The 19,126-nt window shown below is 43.3% G+C and overlaps 1 protein-coding gene across 1 annotated transcript in view; it reads left to right on the top strand.

Annotated features, from left to right (window-relative positions):
- znf407 (zinc finger protein 407) overlaps positions 1 to 19,126 on the top strand; it is a 203,634-nt gene that overhangs the window by 69,430 nt on the left and 115,078 nt on the right. Inside the window, exon 5 of the mRNA XM_052064622.1 lies at positions 15,614 to 15,688. Coding sequence (XP_051920582.1) covers positions 15,614 to 15,688 — 75 coding nt within the window. The remainder of the gene's footprint in view (positions 1 to 15,613; positions 15,689 to 19,126) is intronic.

Below are 19,126 nucleotides of genomic sequence, written 5' to 3'. Positions count from 1 at the left end.
TCATGTTCCTTCTTTCTAATGTTTCCATCACTTGGGACCTCTACGTCCACTACAACGGCTTTCCTTTGCCCTTTATCTATGATCACAATATCTGGTTGGTTCACCATTACCATCTTGTCAGTCTGGATCCTCATACCTGGGCCTCAATGGCTCTGGTGCTCAGGGCCTGCTCCAAAGCAGCCAGGATGAGTGCCTTTGTGCTGTCCTTCAGGGCAGCCCTCTTTAGCCACTGATCGGACTTCTTGAGATCAGCCACTTCAGTTATGGTCTGGTGGTACATCCCGTGTATGGGCTTGTCCTCCCATGATGGTCCATTTTCCAGCGCCTCATCCTCTGTTCCCCATTGTCTGAGACATTGTCTGAGTATGTCATCCGTTGGAGCCTTCTCCTTGATGTATTCATGTAGCTTGGATGTTTCATCCTGGACAGTGGCCCTCACACTCACTAGTCCCCGTCCTCTTTCCTCTCGGCCTGTGTACAGTCTCAGGGTGCTGGATTTGGGATGGAACCCTCCATGCATGGTTCAGAGATTTCGGGTCTTAACGTCCGTGGTCTGAATCTCTTCCTTTGGCCACCTTATTATTCCTGCAGGGTATTTGATCACTGGCAGTGCATAGCTGTTTATAGCCCGGATCTTATTCTTGCCATTGAGCTGGCTTCTTAGTGCTTGCCTCACTCGCTGAAGGTATTTGGTCGTAGCCGCTTGTGGTATACTGAGGTACTTGTAGCTCCTAAATGTCTGCTATTGTTCCTTCAGGGAGTGAGACCCCTTCAGTGCGGACTACCTTTCCTCCCTTAGTCACCATCCAAGTACATTTCACAAGCCCGAATGACATCCCGATGTCGCTGCTGTAGATACTGGTTGTGTGGATCAGGGAGTGTGTGTATATATTAGAGCTGTCAGTTTAGTGTCTTTTTATTGACATTAATTTAAATGAATTTTAACTGGATTAAATTTTTTCTCGCGAGATTAACGCGGCACACGTCACAAGCGGATGTTACGTCGCTCTATAAATACACCAGAACAAAACAACAAGCGCGCTGCAGAAGTCCACGCCCATCTCTGTTTTGCCAGCCACGGCAGCACGAGACACCGAAAACGGATACTTAAAGAGTTTATGAATGGAAAGTTTACTTTTAAAAAGTTGCCCGATTGCTCCACTATCAAGACCAAAGTTATCTGTTCTTCTCTCTCTCTGTATCATACAGGTATACGATGTATGCCACTGACACGATTGTTACTTGTTTGGAACTATTTTGTGTGGAAGGTTACAGTGTTCTGCGTCCATATAAATAGAGCGGGTGGAGCTTCTCTGTCTGACAGTGGTAGCGACTTAGCGAAAATAAAACGTCTCCAGTGTTGTTATCGAACCAAGTGTAGTCATTCGAAATGAGGTCTACACAAAAACTGTAGAGACTTCCGCACAACAAGGACCAACACAATCAACATAGCCTGACTGTGTTAGGGGGAGTGACCCCCCCCCCCACCCCCACTTTCAGAATGGTTTGCCCCAGCAGCAGGGAAGTGCGTGCGCTTTTTTGTACGACGGGCAGTTTTGAATACAGCGGCACATAATGAACCCTGGTGTCCGGTGTCTCATTATTCTTCAACAAACATACAGAAACAGACTGCTGTGTTCTAAGTAAACTTGAGAAATACGAAGTATGCAACCATGGTTTAAATCTACTATAGGCTGAGTACTAGTTTACCTTAGATGTGCACTTTATAATGTTATATTGCTCTGTTTTGATTTTATAAAAAAAACTGTTAAAGCAGCTTTTGTGTGACAAAATATTGTTTTCACTGTTGTTGATGGACAATAATATTGTGTGAGAGATTATGCGTGAATAACTGCTCCAAGTGAAAAATGTTCATTTAAAATTGAAAATCAAAATTGTTATTTCAGTAAATATTTGCATTTGGCACATAGAAAAGTGATTCATGATTCCATGTTGATGAGAGCATTAAAATGGGGGAAAAATAGGACAAAAAATGTAAAAGGTAATTCAGAAACGATAAAAAATGTGTGAGTAATCACGATACATTTTTTAGTCCACTTGAGTTAATTATGACAGTTGCATTTTTAATTAGATTAAATATTTTAATCGTTTGACAGCTCTAATATAAATATATATATATATATATATATATATATATATATATATATATATATATATACACACACACAACTTTTTAAAAGTAAATTTTCCATTCATAAACTCTTTAAGTATCCGTTTTCGGTGTCTCGTGCTGCCGTGGCTGGCAAAACAGAGATGGGCGTGGACTTCTGCAGTGCGCTTATTGTTTTGTGTGTGTATATACTGTATATATATAAAATCACATTTAAAGCCTCGTATGAAATATTTAATGTCTCATTATTTGGTTGTTATTCGATCAGTGTCAATCCCAGCCGGTGTATAAATGAGTAGCTTTTAAAATAAGCTGTAGTGCTGCCTGAAAATGTATCAATTCAATGTTCAGTTTACATTTCTGTTTTAATGTGAAACTTGTCTCTAATGTACCCCAAAGATGTGGCCCATGTCTGAGCCCTTGTCTGTGTTGGTACATTCTTCTGTGAATTGACCTGACCACAGAGACATTTAATAAATTAAGTGTCTGGGAAAGTCTGTCCTTGGCCATAAAGATCTCTGACAGTTACCGTCTGTTAATAGATTAGCGTAATTACGCAGTCCATGAGTTTAGATCACGACGTCACATACTCAGCCTGTGCTCTAACCGCCATTCCAGCCACTATTATCCACTCCCTTCCTCTTGATGTAAAGTTATAAAAATGTGAGATGAAAAAAAGAAAAGCCAAAAGGAAAAGGTCGTTCTGATTTGCATGAAAGCCTTCATTATATTATGCGAATATGCTAAGGACCGGAGACAGTGCTTTGCGTGTGCATGTGATGAATGGTGGGTGCAGTGTAGAACAGGCCAAGATGGAGACTTTCTCACCCTGTTTGCATAACATACTTTATTTGCTTATTTAGTAGTGAGTGGTCGTTTTGAGTGGTGTGTGTGTTGGACATGGTGGATAAGGAGAAATCATCTCAACCTTTTCATGGTGTATACGCAATGGCACACATGTACTCACATGTGTAATATGTGACTTTTCACATTGATTAGTCAAACAGAAAGCAGTGCTGAAACTTGTAGAATCATCTGAGACAAGCAACAGTGGGAGGGAGGCCCGCACTTGTTTACCTTGCAGTGTGTGTGTGTGTGTGTGTGTGTGTGTGTGTGTGTGTGTGTGTGTGTGTGGTGGGAGGGGGGCATCAGGGGACAGTTTCCTGTTAAAAGCTCTCTTCACTCTTCTCTGTTACTGGGGTGGCAGATGGTGGGTGTCCAGACAACAGCAGCGATAGCTAAACAAAGACATCCTTTGTCAGGGTGTGAGTGAGCGTGCACATATCTTTTGAAAGAGATGTAAGTGTGTTCAATTTTGAGTGGGAGGCAACAGCAGTTACAACAACACGTTCACACTGTATTGTGTATTCCAAGGCCGCACGCTTGCTCAATGTTCCCAAGTCCATTGTTTTCTAATGCTGAACACCTCACCGATCCTGTCAGGGAACATGCAGCTGCATTTAAAAAAGTATGTTTGAGTTAGAACATCCAGTGAAGACGGCTGATCACATATTTGTTCAGTAAACGTCTGCATTGTACATTTAACCTTCAAATTATTGGTCTGAGAGTCCTAATCCGCCATCATTTAAGGTAATCACTGAATTTTAAATTAGTACCGCAATGTAATAGCAGTGGCCTTGGATTGGGGTATAGTTTCTTTTCATTTTTTTGTCATCCATCATTTTCTCCTTCTTTTTTACAAACCCTTTTTCATAGATTTAATTTGATCTCAGAGGATAGGCAGACTGTACAGTAAACAGACTATGGGTCTATTCCCACCCCCCCCCCCCCCACTCTTTTTTAATTGGGGGTGTCTTAGGGCTAGTGTTGGTTTTTATCCCCAGGAGGAATAACAAGGGGAGGCTCACTGTTGTAAAAAGACACAAGTGTAGTTTAACCTGCCCAATGGGGGCCAATGAGAGGTTGTGGATGGTCTTTGGGGTGATAGTATCCTCACCAAGCACCCAGCTTTTTTGTGTTAGATAATTGCATTAAGTAGAACCCTGTTACCTTGTGTTCGATTATTTAATATTAGTTAAACATTTCTGCCAGCCACTCGCTAACATTTTTTTTCCTGATAATCATCTGTGTTTAAGATATTGTAACTCCTCTTTGTGGAGGACCCCCCGGCCCCACACACAAACACCGATCGAAAAGTAATGATGTTTGAATAAAAGGGTGAAAAAGCTTGCCACACAGCTTCAGCATACAATATCTGCTCAGAAAAATTCTTCTTTAAGTGGTTTTATCAATTAAATAATGATCTCACTTTATCTTCAAATGTTACATTTGTTTTGAGACTGAAAAGGATTGCATTTTTAAATGTTTTTATTTTGCAATTGATCTAATGCTGCTCTCTCATCGGTAAGCATTGACTGGACACAATGTGCTATTCCAGGATATACGCACCTGGAGAGAGCCACTATAAACACAAGGAAACCTGAATTACAAATTAATGCACATCATAGAAATTGTTTAGCAAGCTTTTTAAAATACCAATGCTGCCAGAGCGGCGCTTTGCAATTCATCCCTTCACGGCTGTTAGCTGCGCTGCACAACTGTGATTTATTTGGTATAAGAGAAGTTTTGTTTAGAGAGATAATGAGCAGGCTTTCTCTTTTAATGATTTAACACGGCACAGTGGAGAGGAGAGGGAGAAAAGCACATATATTTTTCATACCTTTAACTGCTCTGCAGAGAGTTTTTAAAGGAAGGAAAACTGGAGGTGCATTAGCAAGGGCAGCTAACCACCATTACCAACCAGCATTTCGAAACGATTAAAAAAAAAAAGATTTTTGCTTTGGAGTAGCTCAGGGAACTGTAAGGTTAGGTTTGGAGTCCTGCTGCAGCAAAATCAAAATGAAAATCAAGTAGTGAGTCAGACATACAAACCTCAACGCTGCCTTAAGGATAGTCGCAATAAATTAACAATAAAATACGTCTCTACTAGGGCCCGACAAATTGATCCGCCATCCAATTCTTCAAAGCTGGGCCAAAATCATCAGCCAAATGACCAGTTGTTTTTACCTTCATATACTCGAATCATTTACAGCAGTTGTACTCTGTACTCATTATTTTTTACACAGGGATCTGTACCAAAGCAATGTATCCTTAAAATGTGAATGGGGTTTTTAATCCATTATGAAATAAAGTATTTTCATTTTTTTCCCTGCCAAAAATCATCATTTAAAAAAAAACCACATCGTCGGATCCTCGTCCATACCTTGTTCATTATACCCCTTTCCTTTCATCTCAAACAAAGGACAGCATTATTCTCTCTTCAGCATTTTTCCATTTAAGATTTGAATACCAAATCAAAGCAGTTAATTAGAAAATATAATGAAGCTGAGTGGCCTAATATTCAACATTACTCTGACTCTTTGAGCTTTAGGCTTCCAAACACCGAAACTGCCATCGGCACATCACAATGATGCCTTCTTCCAAAAGAGAACTAATTTAATGATTGATAAATAACGTAATCGCTATGCTCTAGAAAATGAGAATGTGATGTTGGAAAGAACAGTGTTTTGCTATTTAGTGTGTGTGTGTGGGTGTGGGTGTGGGTGTATAGATCGATCTATCTATCTATCTATCTATCTATCTATCTATCTATCTATCTATCTATCTATCTATCTATCTATCTATCTATCTATCTATCTATCTATCTATCTATCTATCTATCTATCTATCTATCTATCTATCTATCTATCTATCTACTGTATCTATCTATCTATCTATCTATCTATCTATCTATCTATCTATCTATCTATCTATCTATCTATCTATCTATCTATCTATCTATCTATCTATCTATCTATCTATCTATCTATCTATCTATCTATCTATCTATCTATCTATCTATCTATCTATCTATCTATCTATCTATCTATCTATCTATCTATCTATCTATCTATCATGCATAAACACAAACACAACCACACACACACCCCTTCCATAGCTTGGAAATGTTTCGTTTCATCTCACATTAGGGTTTGTACTGCACACATACAGGTGGGACTTGCTCTGCCTCTAAATGATCCCTTAATGGAACAGTGTGCACTGGAGCTGGCAACTCGATGGGGCGCTCGACTGCCAATGAGAACTTTGCCTCAATCAATCTGTCAAGGCCCATCACCTGCCACAGCAGATGATCCAAACACCCCTTTGGTGCAGCAAAGTGAGCTTTTAATGTACCTCCTCTTAGACTAGAGGACACACACACACCCAAACCCACACAAACACAACCTACCACACGCCCATTTGGGCATGCACATCAGTACATGCTCAAAAATGCAGCATGTGAAATGGTGTTTGTTTCATTCACATGTTTGACATTGATCCGTCAAACACGTGAGAGTAGATCAACTGCTTGCCTTCCACCAGAGCAGGAAGGGAAACAAAATCGATGTGGATGTTTTATTTATTTATTTCCTCCCCTATATCTGTTACCAACATGTTCGGGATTTCTCTATTAGCGGATCCGAGTGATATTGATTGCAAAGTCACAGCTTGCTGTCAAGCAAAGCGACAGCACTGTAAACTGGTTTTGCCTTTGCTCTTCTTGACAGTGTACATTTGACATGTCTTATCTGCAAATTTTTATAGGATTATTCGAAACCTTCTTAAACAAGTTCCACAGAGCTGCTGGAGGTGTTGTGTGACATTTTGGTGCAGATTTTGATTAATTAAAAAAATAAGGTTCATATATGTTGGGACAACCTTTACAGTGATCCCTCGCTATTTTGCAGTTCGTTTATAGCGGCTTCAGTGCATCGTGGATTTTTTCAAACATATTCATCTTTATTTTTTAAAGTCCGCAAAAGATCCGCGAGAAGCAGCGAAAGTCAGCAAAACAACAGCGAGTCACATAGAGCAACATACACTGCATGTACTGGATGTTTACTGTATTTTGTTATTCATAAACTAATACATGTTTAAATCTATGAGTATATAGCATTAAGTCATGTTAATTACTTCAAAATTTACTTCTACATGCATGCATACCATTAAATTTGGCCTTATAAATATAATGTACATGTATCTGTATGGAGGGGGGGGGTCGCCACTTCGCTGATTTTCGTTTATCGCGGGTGGTTTTGGTCCCCATTAACCACGATAAACGAGGGATTACTGTATTCTTATTGGATATTATATATCAATTGCGGGAGGATTTGGGATGCACGGTCAAATGGCATCCATAGAATAAAGTATAAATAAAATTTCAGTCAGGAAAGCATTTTTCATTTCCGTGTATTCTACCGGGATGATGTTTGTCTTTTTTTTAGGCGGGGGGCATTGTCTTGTACTGGAGAAGGTGCCATCGCAGTATTCCATTATTTTTTGCTTTTCTTGTGTGACTTTTTCTTGATTATTTATTCAATAACATTTTCATCACGACCACTACATCTGCAGTTGATACTCCACTTGTTCCTCATGCTGTACTACAAACCTGCTGTAAAGTGTTTAACACTTTAAGACTGTAAACTTGTTCGAATGCATACTTTGTCAGTCTTTATTCCCAAGTTCCACTGTCATGAGGCAGTGACTGTCAATCAACAAATGTCTTATCTTCTGTCTTCTTGTTCCTGTCTGTTTATATGTTTGTCTGACATCTCAGCGCTGCAGGCTTGCTGTCAGCCAAGTGTCAGTTTCTGTTCTTCCATCTATTCACTTGCCTGTCAAAGCTGCTCAGATGAGACATGTCTACGTACTGTACCTCCGATGTTTCCACTTTGACAGAGTGGAACGAAAAAGAAAGGAAGAAGTCATTTGATTCCATTTACTCAGGAAATTAACTGTGTTTTGACATGGCGAGGTTTACACAAAATAGAAAATGATGCTAAAAAAATAAACGCGGTGAAGAAGTGCTTTTTTTTTCTTTTCTTTTTTTTAACAAAAACGCGTTTACATGACAATGAAAAGTATTATCATGCCATTCTAATGTGCCCAGACTCTCTCATCTACTCTGCAATCGGTTTCATCTAATGGGCTTTCTGACAGTGTTTTAACATTCAACATTGTGGTGGCATGAATTACGTCATTTCACTTAAAGACACACTCAGTTTTCACGGGAGGGTAGGTCAGATGGTTCTGTGCATGAAGTATTTTCAACCGAGAGCTGGCGATTTAGGTTGAATTTAAAAACATCTACCTATATGAGAAAGTAAGGACAATCTTCACGTGACAGATGGATTCGAGTGGTGTTTTTTTTTTTTTTTGTCGTGTCAGAAAAAGATGAACATGAAGGTATTTCAGAGTGTGGCTGGGTGTACTGAGGGGAGCTACCCACTGCTGATGGCAGTGTGAGTCAGTGAGGGATGGAGGGCGATCCAGCTGTGACATTAAAGCAGCAGGTGGAGGCCGTCATTAGGACGGGCACAGAAGGCTGTGGCGTTAGTAGACCATTTCGCAATTTGTCTGTCGGTTTGGTGCCTCTCTTCAAAAAACACAGCAGCCCCGTGCTCGGCCTTTCTCCTATTTCATTCCCCCATTGTGACAAGTCTGTAGTTTCCAGCCAAGCTTTGGCATCTTCACTGAGAGAGGCAGCTCTCACACTCACCTTCCAATGTCTTTAAACTGAATGATTTCATAGAATTAGTTTAGCATACCAAAAACAAAAGTCATGGACCTACGGAACACGAGTATTTCAATTTGAAGTGGACTTCATATAGACATAGTGGCTTAGGAATTACCAACGTACTATGTTATACTTTTGCTGTACATGGAAAACATTGGGATACATTGAGACAACTGATCAACATTGCCAGCCTTTCTTTCCACATGTTTACATCTGACTCAGAACTGAAGAAGAAGCCCCAAATGTTTTAATCCATCTGGTTTTCATGTGGTTTGCTACCCAGATCTATTTTACACTGATTATTCAATCAATAAATTGCGGTGACAGTCTACTATGAGCTTCCGTTTTGCCTGTGAAAGCTACATACCGTATTTTCACGACCAATCGACGCACCGTATGGTTGGGCGCAGTCTCATTAATGGGTGCCATTTCTGTATTTTACACATAGACAAACCAAACTGTATTATTGGGCGCAGTTTTACAGTGGTAAACCATATGCCAGCTTAAACATACGGCATGCATGCGCGCATGCTAACACGTTAGCTTGAAGCATACGGTAGCATGCCAAGACACACAGATAGAAGCTAAAAACACGTTTTTAAAAAGACAACGAAAGCAGAACTGAGTTCGGGTGTATTTTATTTACAAGGTACTCACGTTTTTTTGCTCAATCATCACTCAGAAAGCCATCAAATTCCTCATCTTCTGTATCCGAATACAGAACGAGGTTCAACGGTTCCCTCTCGTTGTCAGAGTCACTCTCATTGTCATGTGGCTCCACAGAAATGATGCCAGCTTTGCCAAAAGCTTGAACAACTGTACTAGCAGACACGTTCGTCCAATCAGCCACAATCCATTCACAGATTGTGGCGTAACTAGCCCGGCGCTGCCTCCCACTCTTCGTAAAGCTGTTTGCCATCGATCATCCATTTTCCCCATGCCGCTCGCAACTTCACTTTGAACGCCCGGTTGATGCCGATGTCCAGCGGTTGGAGTTCTTTAGTCAAGCCTCCGGGAATGACGGCAAGCTCGGAGTCATTTGCTTGACTTTGTTTTTCACCGCTGTTGTGAGATGGGCACGCATGGAGTCTTAAATCACGAGTGACATCGAGGCATGGAAAAAGCCATCCGGTCTCTGAACATACACCTCACTTAGCCACGCTCTCATCTTCTCCTCGTGCATCCAGCCCTTTTGGTTTGCTTTCACGATGACGCCGGCTGGTAACTTTTCTTTCGGCAGCGTCTTTCGCTCAAAAATCACCATAGGTGGCAGTTTCTGTCCGTTGGCATGACAACCAAGAACGACAGTAAAAGCAGACTTCTCGTGCCCCGTTGTGCGTATCGCAACCGTGCTGGTCCCCTGGAATTCATTTTCGGGGGTTCTTGGAAACCAAAACCGAAGTTGTTTTGCAATAATGCACATACTCACACTTTATACAGGTGCTGGTACCTGCTAGAGGCGTGCCTTTAGCGTCCACTTACACGCCCACCCTTCACTCATTGGCGGACCCCCCCCCCCCCCCCCCCCCGCATGCCTGTCCTCACTCACGTCCACCTCTCTCCATATATTTACATATATACACACGGACGCCCTTCACTGATTGGCCGACCTCTTCTCCGCATGCTTGTCGTCACTCACGTACGCCTTTTCTCTCTCTCTCTCTCTCTCTCTCCATATATTTTCATATATATACACTGACGCCCTTCACTGATTGGTCGACCTCACTTCCGCCTTTTCTCTATATAAACAGCATGTCGGGTCTCAGCCAGGTTTTGGAACTCAGCTCATACAAAAGACGCTCTGCTTTATAAGGCGTCCTGTCCATTTTGGAGAACATTTTAGACTTTTAATGGCGCCTTATAGTCATGAAAATACGGTAGTTAATTGTTAGAGGTGTAACCAGCACAAAACTAGAGAGCTGCCTGTGGGTTTGAAAAGCAATTGTAAAGGTCAGAGCAGAAATCTAGCATAGACTCGCACAGCCATTGCAACAATTTGAAATGCTCTGAGTTAGTTTATAATGTAGAAGAAAGAGTTTTAGAACTTCCTGCTCTTCTAGCCATATGTCCATCATTGAAAGGAAGTTACTGATATCTGTCAGAATTCTGAAATCATGCATCAAGCCACCAAATGTTGGTGTATTATTATACTGCATTTGGCGCCGCGAGAGTGGCTGCCTTTCCAGCAGCTCCTATATTTTGTTGTTCTACTTCTTACTTTCATAACTTTGCTGCTGTGAATTGGGAATTTCTCCATTGTGAGACTAATAAAGGTTTTCTTATCTTCTTATCTTATTTGTGACCGAGCGCGAGGCACGCCTTTTGTCGTGCACTCAAGAATGAGTTTGTGCAGATTGGGGCTTAGACATATTGTTGTGCTCCTTGGGGCCTTTTCTTAGATCTTACATTGCTTCCAGACCTGTAGATGGGCCTATCGAGGAACACCATTAGTCAAATGAAGTTGTTTGTATCAAATATTGACACGTTATCTCTTCATCGTCAGCTGACGGGAGGGAAAAGAGAGAGAAATATTGTAAGTGTGGGTAATTGAGCCGTGTCTCCCATGCTTATCGGTAAAGCTCCGGCACGTCACGGACCTAACGAGCTGTGGCGCGGCGATTAGTCTGAAGGGAAAGGCGAACGTGAAACGCCATGGCCTCTGTCTTCCTTTTTCTCCTCTTTTTTTTTCATATCTGCTATGGATATTATGAGCCTCCCTGGAGGGCATAAGCACAGTCTTATTAGCTCATTTCACGGGGAAAGAGAATTGATATGAATGAATGGCATGCTAAAGTTTCCCTTTGTTACAATAACCATCAAGGCTGATGGTTCGGGTTGATGATGCAGCCCAAGGCATCGGGAAAACAAGTCGAGGCCTTGACCTGGAACGGCAGAGAAACCCCACCCACATAAAGCAGGAAACTGATTGACAGATAATAGGTGTTTCCTTTTCAACATCTGGACATGGGATCTTTTTGGCACATATATTAGGTGTGTAATGCTATATTTCTTTGACCGTTATGGTATGTATCAATCAAAGGTAATTCGAGGCAAAGCAAAATATTGCTTTTTTTTAGCGATACAATTCAATACGATAAAGGCTATTTTGATACACAGGCCTTTTCTGCAAATAAACCTATGCCCATTACTCCAAATAAAACTGCAAATAAACACAATACAATGCTGATTCATTGGATTTTATTTTAAAACCCACTTTGCTTTACTGAATGCAAAATGTAAAAACAAAAACATTGATATTGGATAAAGCTCTCTTGATATTCTAGTTTAAACAAAGTGAAACAAAACAAGCGAGTTCTCTTTTTATCAGAATACACTGGTTCTTTTTCTGCATTACAATAGCAATGTAAACAAACTCTTTTGATAAAGTACGTCATATATTTGAACAATATTCAACATTGTCTTCTGGATCAAAAACAAATATCCACAGCCATTAATTAAAGTTTATATTTTATATTTTCCACATTAAACTAACCTACTGCTGTGATTAATCTATTTAAAGAACAACTAACTGTATGTAACAGTAAACAATTTTGCCAAAGGCTTGCATATTCTGTTTCAAAAATATCAGCGGTGTCCATGGTCTGGCGGCAAGACACTTCTCTGCGTGCTCTGCAGTAATAAGTAATTCTTTGAGCATGAGGACATTTATGATTGAGTTTTTGAATGAATAAGGCAGCAACAAGTGTTTGCTCTGTGCCGCTGTTGATTCATGACAATTTTGTTACTGTTTGTGATACCATACTTTCTCCATTGTCCAACAGAAAGAAAAAATGTGAGGGAGAAAAACTTCATCCGGAATTCGGCTCAATTAAAGTACAGTGGATGTGCAGAGAGAGCAGAGCTCAGATTTTTCTTGCAGTTTTTAGCTCGTGTAACAGCCCCGGCCGGCTTCGTTAACATGGGTGTGGCCATGCCACGGGTGCTTACATGGTGTTGGGCCCCCCTCCAAGCCATCAGCAGTTCAGTCAGTCTACTATAGTCCGTTGTCCTGATTTACTTGGGAATGAAAGTAATTTTGTATCAATTGTGACTATTTCTTCATATTGATTTATTTCACCCTTTGCAGATAATTAAATTGTTGCTTTTCTGTGTGGTTCATATATTCATGTACAAAACAGCATGCGCCTGTGTGTAGTTTATGCGAGGAGGCATCCTCAGGGCATTAGCCATCACACCGACAGTATTCTAAGATGAATCTCGTCGAGATAAATGGCAAAGATGAGAATCCCACATCATGCCAGTTTGATTTGTACCCTTTGCTATCAAGGACTGCTAATTAAAATCATATTTTGCATATCCCTGGTCTTTCATGCCATATGTAAATTGCCCCCGTTGCCTTTCAGCGCTCTGTAATTAGCTTTATGAAGGACAGCTGTAATACATAATTAACAGAGATGTTTGCAACACTCTTTTTCTCTCTCCACTTCGGAACATGATGACTTAAACAAGCACGTTACACACAAACACAAACACAAACATTTGGTGTATTCTCAAGGCCTTGCTTTTCTCACAATGTTCTTGATATATCAACAACACCTGCTCCCAAATATATTAATGATGCTGTTTGTTTGATGATATGAAGTGGCTACAAAATGTATATGGATCCCTTTTCAAATACCAGGTGATTGTGAACGAAAACAACTGTTTCCCTTGTCGAATGAATTATATTCTATAGAACTCAACTGGAAAAAAAATTGAGAGGGGATGTAAAGATAAACTTCTGACTCTGTGGGTGCCTAACTCGGAAATGGCTGCCTGGTGCTGAATTGAAGCATATTGTTGCCACGTACATCTAAATTGTTAATGGTCATTGTGTTGTGCGGTTCACATGACAGTAGTTCTTGCATCGTAATTGAATTACGTAATTGAGTTCCATTTTGACAAAAGGTGAGTGGTGTCATTTAAACCACGTTCTCCTGCTTTTATATCTCTTTACAATGATCTCTTAGCTCTGTTCGCCCACTAATGGTTGCCAACAAAGATTTTAAATATTAATTTTTATGATCAACTAAAAAGTGTGAAGTTGAGACAATTCTCTGTGCTGGATGAAGTCTTAAGGACTTAAGGATACTTCTTGAATATTATTTTACCAAAAAAAAAAAGGTTAGCTTAACAATTTTAGTGTCATTGATAAAAAACATTTATCAACATTTAATGTGTAGTTAAACCTGCCGCGGAAATATTCTTGATATCATTTTAAACATGGAAATGGAAATTTAGACAAATTGTTCTGGAAGTGAAGTTCTGCAAACCTACCTTTTACCACGAGTGTGTACGTGGATGCACTTCTTTGTTGGTTCAAAGGGCTTCTTCTTTGGGTGGGCAGTCAGCAACTCAGCTGTGCTCAGCACATGTGGTCATACTCAAAATTTCCTCTTACATGCTGGTAGTTTTGGCACAAATATAATGGCATACTGTACAGTTGCCTCTGCCTGCAGCAGACAGAATGCCGTTTTTTTTTTTCCATCGGTGTTGATCATGTGTCCAACACATTATAAGTATTGTTGCCTGACCTGAATTGAAGGACAGGAACGATCAGTGTCAAAGGCTCTCTCCAAGTGCTTCACAGCAGTGACCTGTGAGAATCAGGGCCAGCTTTTACACTGTCCACAGGTAGAGAAATTCTTGCAGTTCCTTATAAACATAGTACTTTGTATGCATTAATCTCCTGCATTGACTCCAGTCTCTCCTGCTCTGAATTTAAAGTAAATGAAAAAAATCCCTTTCAATACTTGAAACCCACAAAAGCCCGTTTTGGACTGCGCCCGTCTGCGAAAATGACAAAAGAAAGAAAAATCCACCCTTGTGCATGGTTAGCTCGCTCTTTGCAGTAGACTTACACTGGGCATGAAAGTAGGACCCTCAGTATTTTTCAGTTTGCCTCTAGGGAGTATGGAAGACTTGTCAGAGTCACTCTCCCAGATTGACTTAGAGGCAGCATTCTTGATGATTGAGTAAGAAAAGGATTGAGGAAAGTGATTGTAATTAGGCAATACAGTGGAACGTGTTTGAATATTTATACAGTGGCATTAGTTAGCATTTCCCCTCAAGGGCATTGACGATGGTGCACGTTGGGGGACACAGTCGTGTGCTTGCGTGTGTTTGTGTGTGTGTGTGTGTGCGCGCGCGCGCGTGTGTGTGCGTGCGTGTGTGTGTGTGTGTGTGTGTGTGTGTGTGTGTGCGCGTGCGAGTGCGTGTGCGTGTGCGTGTGCGTGTGTGCATGCGTGCAATGTAGGTTAGTCTGTTCATTCTGACATGGGGACATAAGATTGTGAATTACAGTATGTTTTAGACTCATTCCTAATTGCAAAATACACTAGTTTGCTAGGGGGAAAAAGTCAGAATAGGGGAAAGTGTAAACAATTGAATGGGGCATTGTGAAGAAGGAGACCTGAGTTTTCGCAGTGACAGTTCCAACCGCATGAGTGTCCTTTGGTCTCTTTTATGTAGCTCCATCCTCAGTTGGAGATGTGGTCATTGTCTATCTGTTCCACAATGATTGGAAATGATGGGAGTTAAATGAAAAGGCCAGAGGATGAAAACATTGTGGAAGCATCTTGGATGTCTGAGTATTTAGTCCAGAACTCCATTCATTATATTTTCATGTGTCGCTTAGGAGACGCAATCAGTCCAGGAGAGTTTGAACATGTTTTGGTTGTTCAGTACTCAATTTTTTTTTCTCATTTTATTTTGTGTACTTGCTTATTGAATGTACTCCAGACACACGAGCATTTGCATTTGTGCGCAACTCTTTAAAATATTATTGCACATGATGTGGTAAATATGAGAAAGACCAAACATGACAAATTCACCTATGCTCTCATAGGTGAAACAGTGCATTGAGTTTACTATGTGATTGACTCTTGCCTTCTTTGTTTACACAGATGGGCCTTTGTAATGAAGAAACACCTCAGCACCCACCTACTTGGCAAACATGGAATTGGGCACCGTAAAGAGAGGTAATGTTTGAAACCTTTTTCTTTTTTTTCTACAATCAGTGGAAATAAAAATGCATTCTGGAGAATAGCATCTTAAATTAGCACATATTTCAAATGAAATTTAGTTTGAGATATTCCATCTCCTACCTAAGTTAAATGGTCCCATCTGTCTGCTTTTTGGTCTCCTTCTTATTCCGTTTTCTCTGTCAAACTTTATCTGGTTCAACCATTGTTTTACTCTCTGCTCTCCTTCTTGAATTAAAGACCAAGTAAATTGAATTCAGACATTTATTTCAAAATACATTATACCATCCATCCATCCATCTTCTACCGCTTATCCGGGGCCGGGTCGCGGGGGCAACAGCTTTAGCAGGGAAGCCCAGACTTCCCTCTCCCTAGCTACTTCTTCCAGCTCTCCCCGGGGGATCCCGAGGCGTTCCCAGGCCAGCTGGGTGACGTAGTCTCTCCAGCGTGTCCTGGGTCTTCCTCGGGGTCTCCTCCCGGTGGGACATGCCCGGAACACCTCACCAGGGAGGCGCTCAGGAGGCATCCGAATCAGATGCCCAAGCCACCTCATCTGGCTCCTCTCGATGTGGAGGAGAAGCGGCTCGACTCTGAGCCCCTCCCGGATGACCGAGCTCCTCACCTTATCTCTAAGGGAGAGCCCGGACACCCTGCGGAGAAAACTCATTTCGGCCGCTTGTATCCGGGATCTCGTTCTTTCGGTCACGACCCATAGCTCGTGACCATAGATGAGGGTTGGGACGTAGATCGACCGGTAAATTGAGAGCTTCGCCCTTTGGCTCAGCTCCTTCTTCACCACGACAGACCGATACAACGTCCGCATCACAGCAGACGCTGCACCGATCCGCCTGTCGATCTCCCGCTCCCTCCTGCCCCCACTCGTGAACAAGACCACAAGATACTTGAACTCCTCCACTTGGGGCAAGATCTCCTCCCCGACCCGGAGGGGGCACTCCACCCTTTTCCGACTGAGCACCATGGTTTCAGATTTGGAGGTGCTGATTTTCATCCCAACCGCTTCACACTCGGCTGCAAAACGCTCCAGTGAGAGTTGGAGAGCCCCGTTTGAAGGAGCCAACAGCACCACATCATCTGCAAAAAGCAGGGATGCAATACTGAGGCCCCCAAAACGGACCCCTTCAACGCTTCGGCTGCGCCTAGAAATTCTGTCCATAAAAGTTATGAACAGAATCGGCGACAAAGGGCAGCCTTGGCGGAGTCCTACCCCCACTGGAAACGATTCCGACTTACTGCCGGCAATGCGAACCAAACTCTGACATCGGTGGTATAGTGACCGAACAGCCCGTATCAGGGGGTTCGGTACCCCATACCCACGAAGCACCCCCCACAGAACTCCCCGAGGGACACGGTCAAACGCCTTCTCCAAGTCCACAAAACACATGTAGACTGGTTGGGCGAATTCCCACATACCCTCAAGGACCCTGCTAAGGGTGTAGAGCAGGTCCACTGTTCCACGGCCGGGACGGAAACCACACTGCTCCTCCTCAATCTGAGGCTCGACTTCCTGACGGACCCTCCTCTCCAGCACTCCTGAATAGACCTTACTAGGGAGGCTGAGGAGTGTGATCCCTCTGTAGTTGGAACACACCCTCCGGTCCCCCTTTTTAAAAAGAGGGACTACCACCCCGGTCTGCCAATCCAGAGGCACTCTCCCTGTTGACCACGCGATGTTGCAGAGGCGTGTCAACCAGGACAGCCCCACAACATCCAGAGCCTTGAGGAACTCCGGGCGGATCTCATCCACCCCTGGGGCCTTGCCACCGAGGAGCTTTTTAACCACATCGGTGACTTCAACCACAGAGATAGGAGAGCCCACCTCAGAGTCCCCGGGCTCTGCTTCCTCCAAGGAAGGCGTGTTGGTGGAGTTGAGGAGGTCTTCGAAGTACTCTGCCCACCGGTTCACAACGTCCCGAGTCGAAGTCAGCAGCGCCCCATCCCCACTGTACACAGTGTTAGTGGTGCACTGCTTCCCCCTCCTGAGACGTCGGATGGAGGACCAGAATTTCCTCGAAGCCGTCCGGAAGTCGGCTTACATGGCCTCACCGAACTCTTCCCACGCTCGGGTTTTGCCTCGGCGACCACCGAAGCCGCGGTCCGCTTGGCCAGTCGATACCCGTCAGCTGCCTCTGGGGTCCCACAGGCCATAAAGGCTCGATAGGACTCCTTCTTCAGCTTGACGGCATCCCTTACTGCTGGTGTCCACCAGCGAGTACGGGGGTTGCCGCCACGACAGGCACCAACCACCTTACGGCCACAACTCAGATTGGCCGCCTCAACAATAGAGGCACGGAACATGGTCCACTCGGGCTCAATGTTCCCCGCCTCCCCCGGAACATGGGAAAAGCTCTGTCGAAGGTGGGAGTTGAAACTCCTTCTGACAGGGGATTCCGCCAGCCGCTCCCAACAAACCCTCACGATACGTTTGGGTCTGCCAGGATGGACTGGCATCTTCCCCCACCATCGGAGCCTACTCACCACCAGGTGGTGATCAGTTGACAGCTCCGCCCCTCTCTTCACCCGAGTGTCCAGAACATGCGGCCGCAAATCCGATGATACAACTACAAAGTCGATCATCGAACTGCGGCCTAGGGTATCCTGGTGCCAAGTGCACATATGGACACCCTTATGTTTGAACAAGGTGTTCGTTATTGACAATCCGTGGCGAGCACAGAAGTCCAATAACAAAACACCACTCGAGTTCTGATCGGGGGGGCCGTTCCTCCCAATCACGCCCCTCCAAGTCTCACTGTCATTGCCCACGTGAGCATTGAAGTCCCCCAGCAGAACAAGGGAGTCCCCAGCAGGAGTACTCTCCAGCACACCCTCCAAGGACTCCAAAAAGGGTGGGTAGGTATGCTGAGCTGCTGTTTGGTGCATATGCACAAACAACAGTCAGGACCCGTCCACCCACCCGAAGGCGGAGGGAGGCAACCCTCTCGTCTACCGGTGTGAACCCCAATGTACAGGCACTGAGCCGGGGGGCAATGAGTATGCCCACACCTGCTCTGCGCCTCTCACCGTGAGCAACTCCAGAGTGGAAGAGAGTCCAACCCCTCTCGAGAGAACTGGTACCAGAACCCAAGCTGTGTGTGGAGGCAAGTCCGACTATATCCAGTCGGAAATTCTCTGCCTCGCACACCAGCTCGGGCTCCTTCCCTGCCAGAGAGGTGACATTCCATGTCCCAAGAGCTAGCTTCTGCAGCCGAGGATCGGACCGCCAGGGTCCCCGCCTTTGGCTGCCGCCCAGCTCACATGGCACCCGACCCCTTTGGCCCCTCTCATGGGTGGTGAGCCCATGGGAAGGGGGACCCACGTTGCCTCTTCGGGCTGTGCCATTACCAGGTACATTATACCTGTTTGATGATAACTGGTTAAAGCATGTGCAAAAACCGAGAACTTTGTATTACCCAATTA

This window comes from Hippocampus zosterae, chromosome 5 (assembly GCF_025434085.1).
Source record: "Hippocampus zosterae strain Florida chromosome 5, ASM2543408v3, whole genome shotgun sequence".
Classification (NCBI taxonomy): domain Eukaryota; kingdom Metazoa; phylum Chordata; class Actinopteri; order Syngnathiformes; family Syngnathidae; genus Hippocampus; species Hippocampus zosterae.
This window is presented reverse-complemented; position numbering and strand designations above follow the sequence as displayed.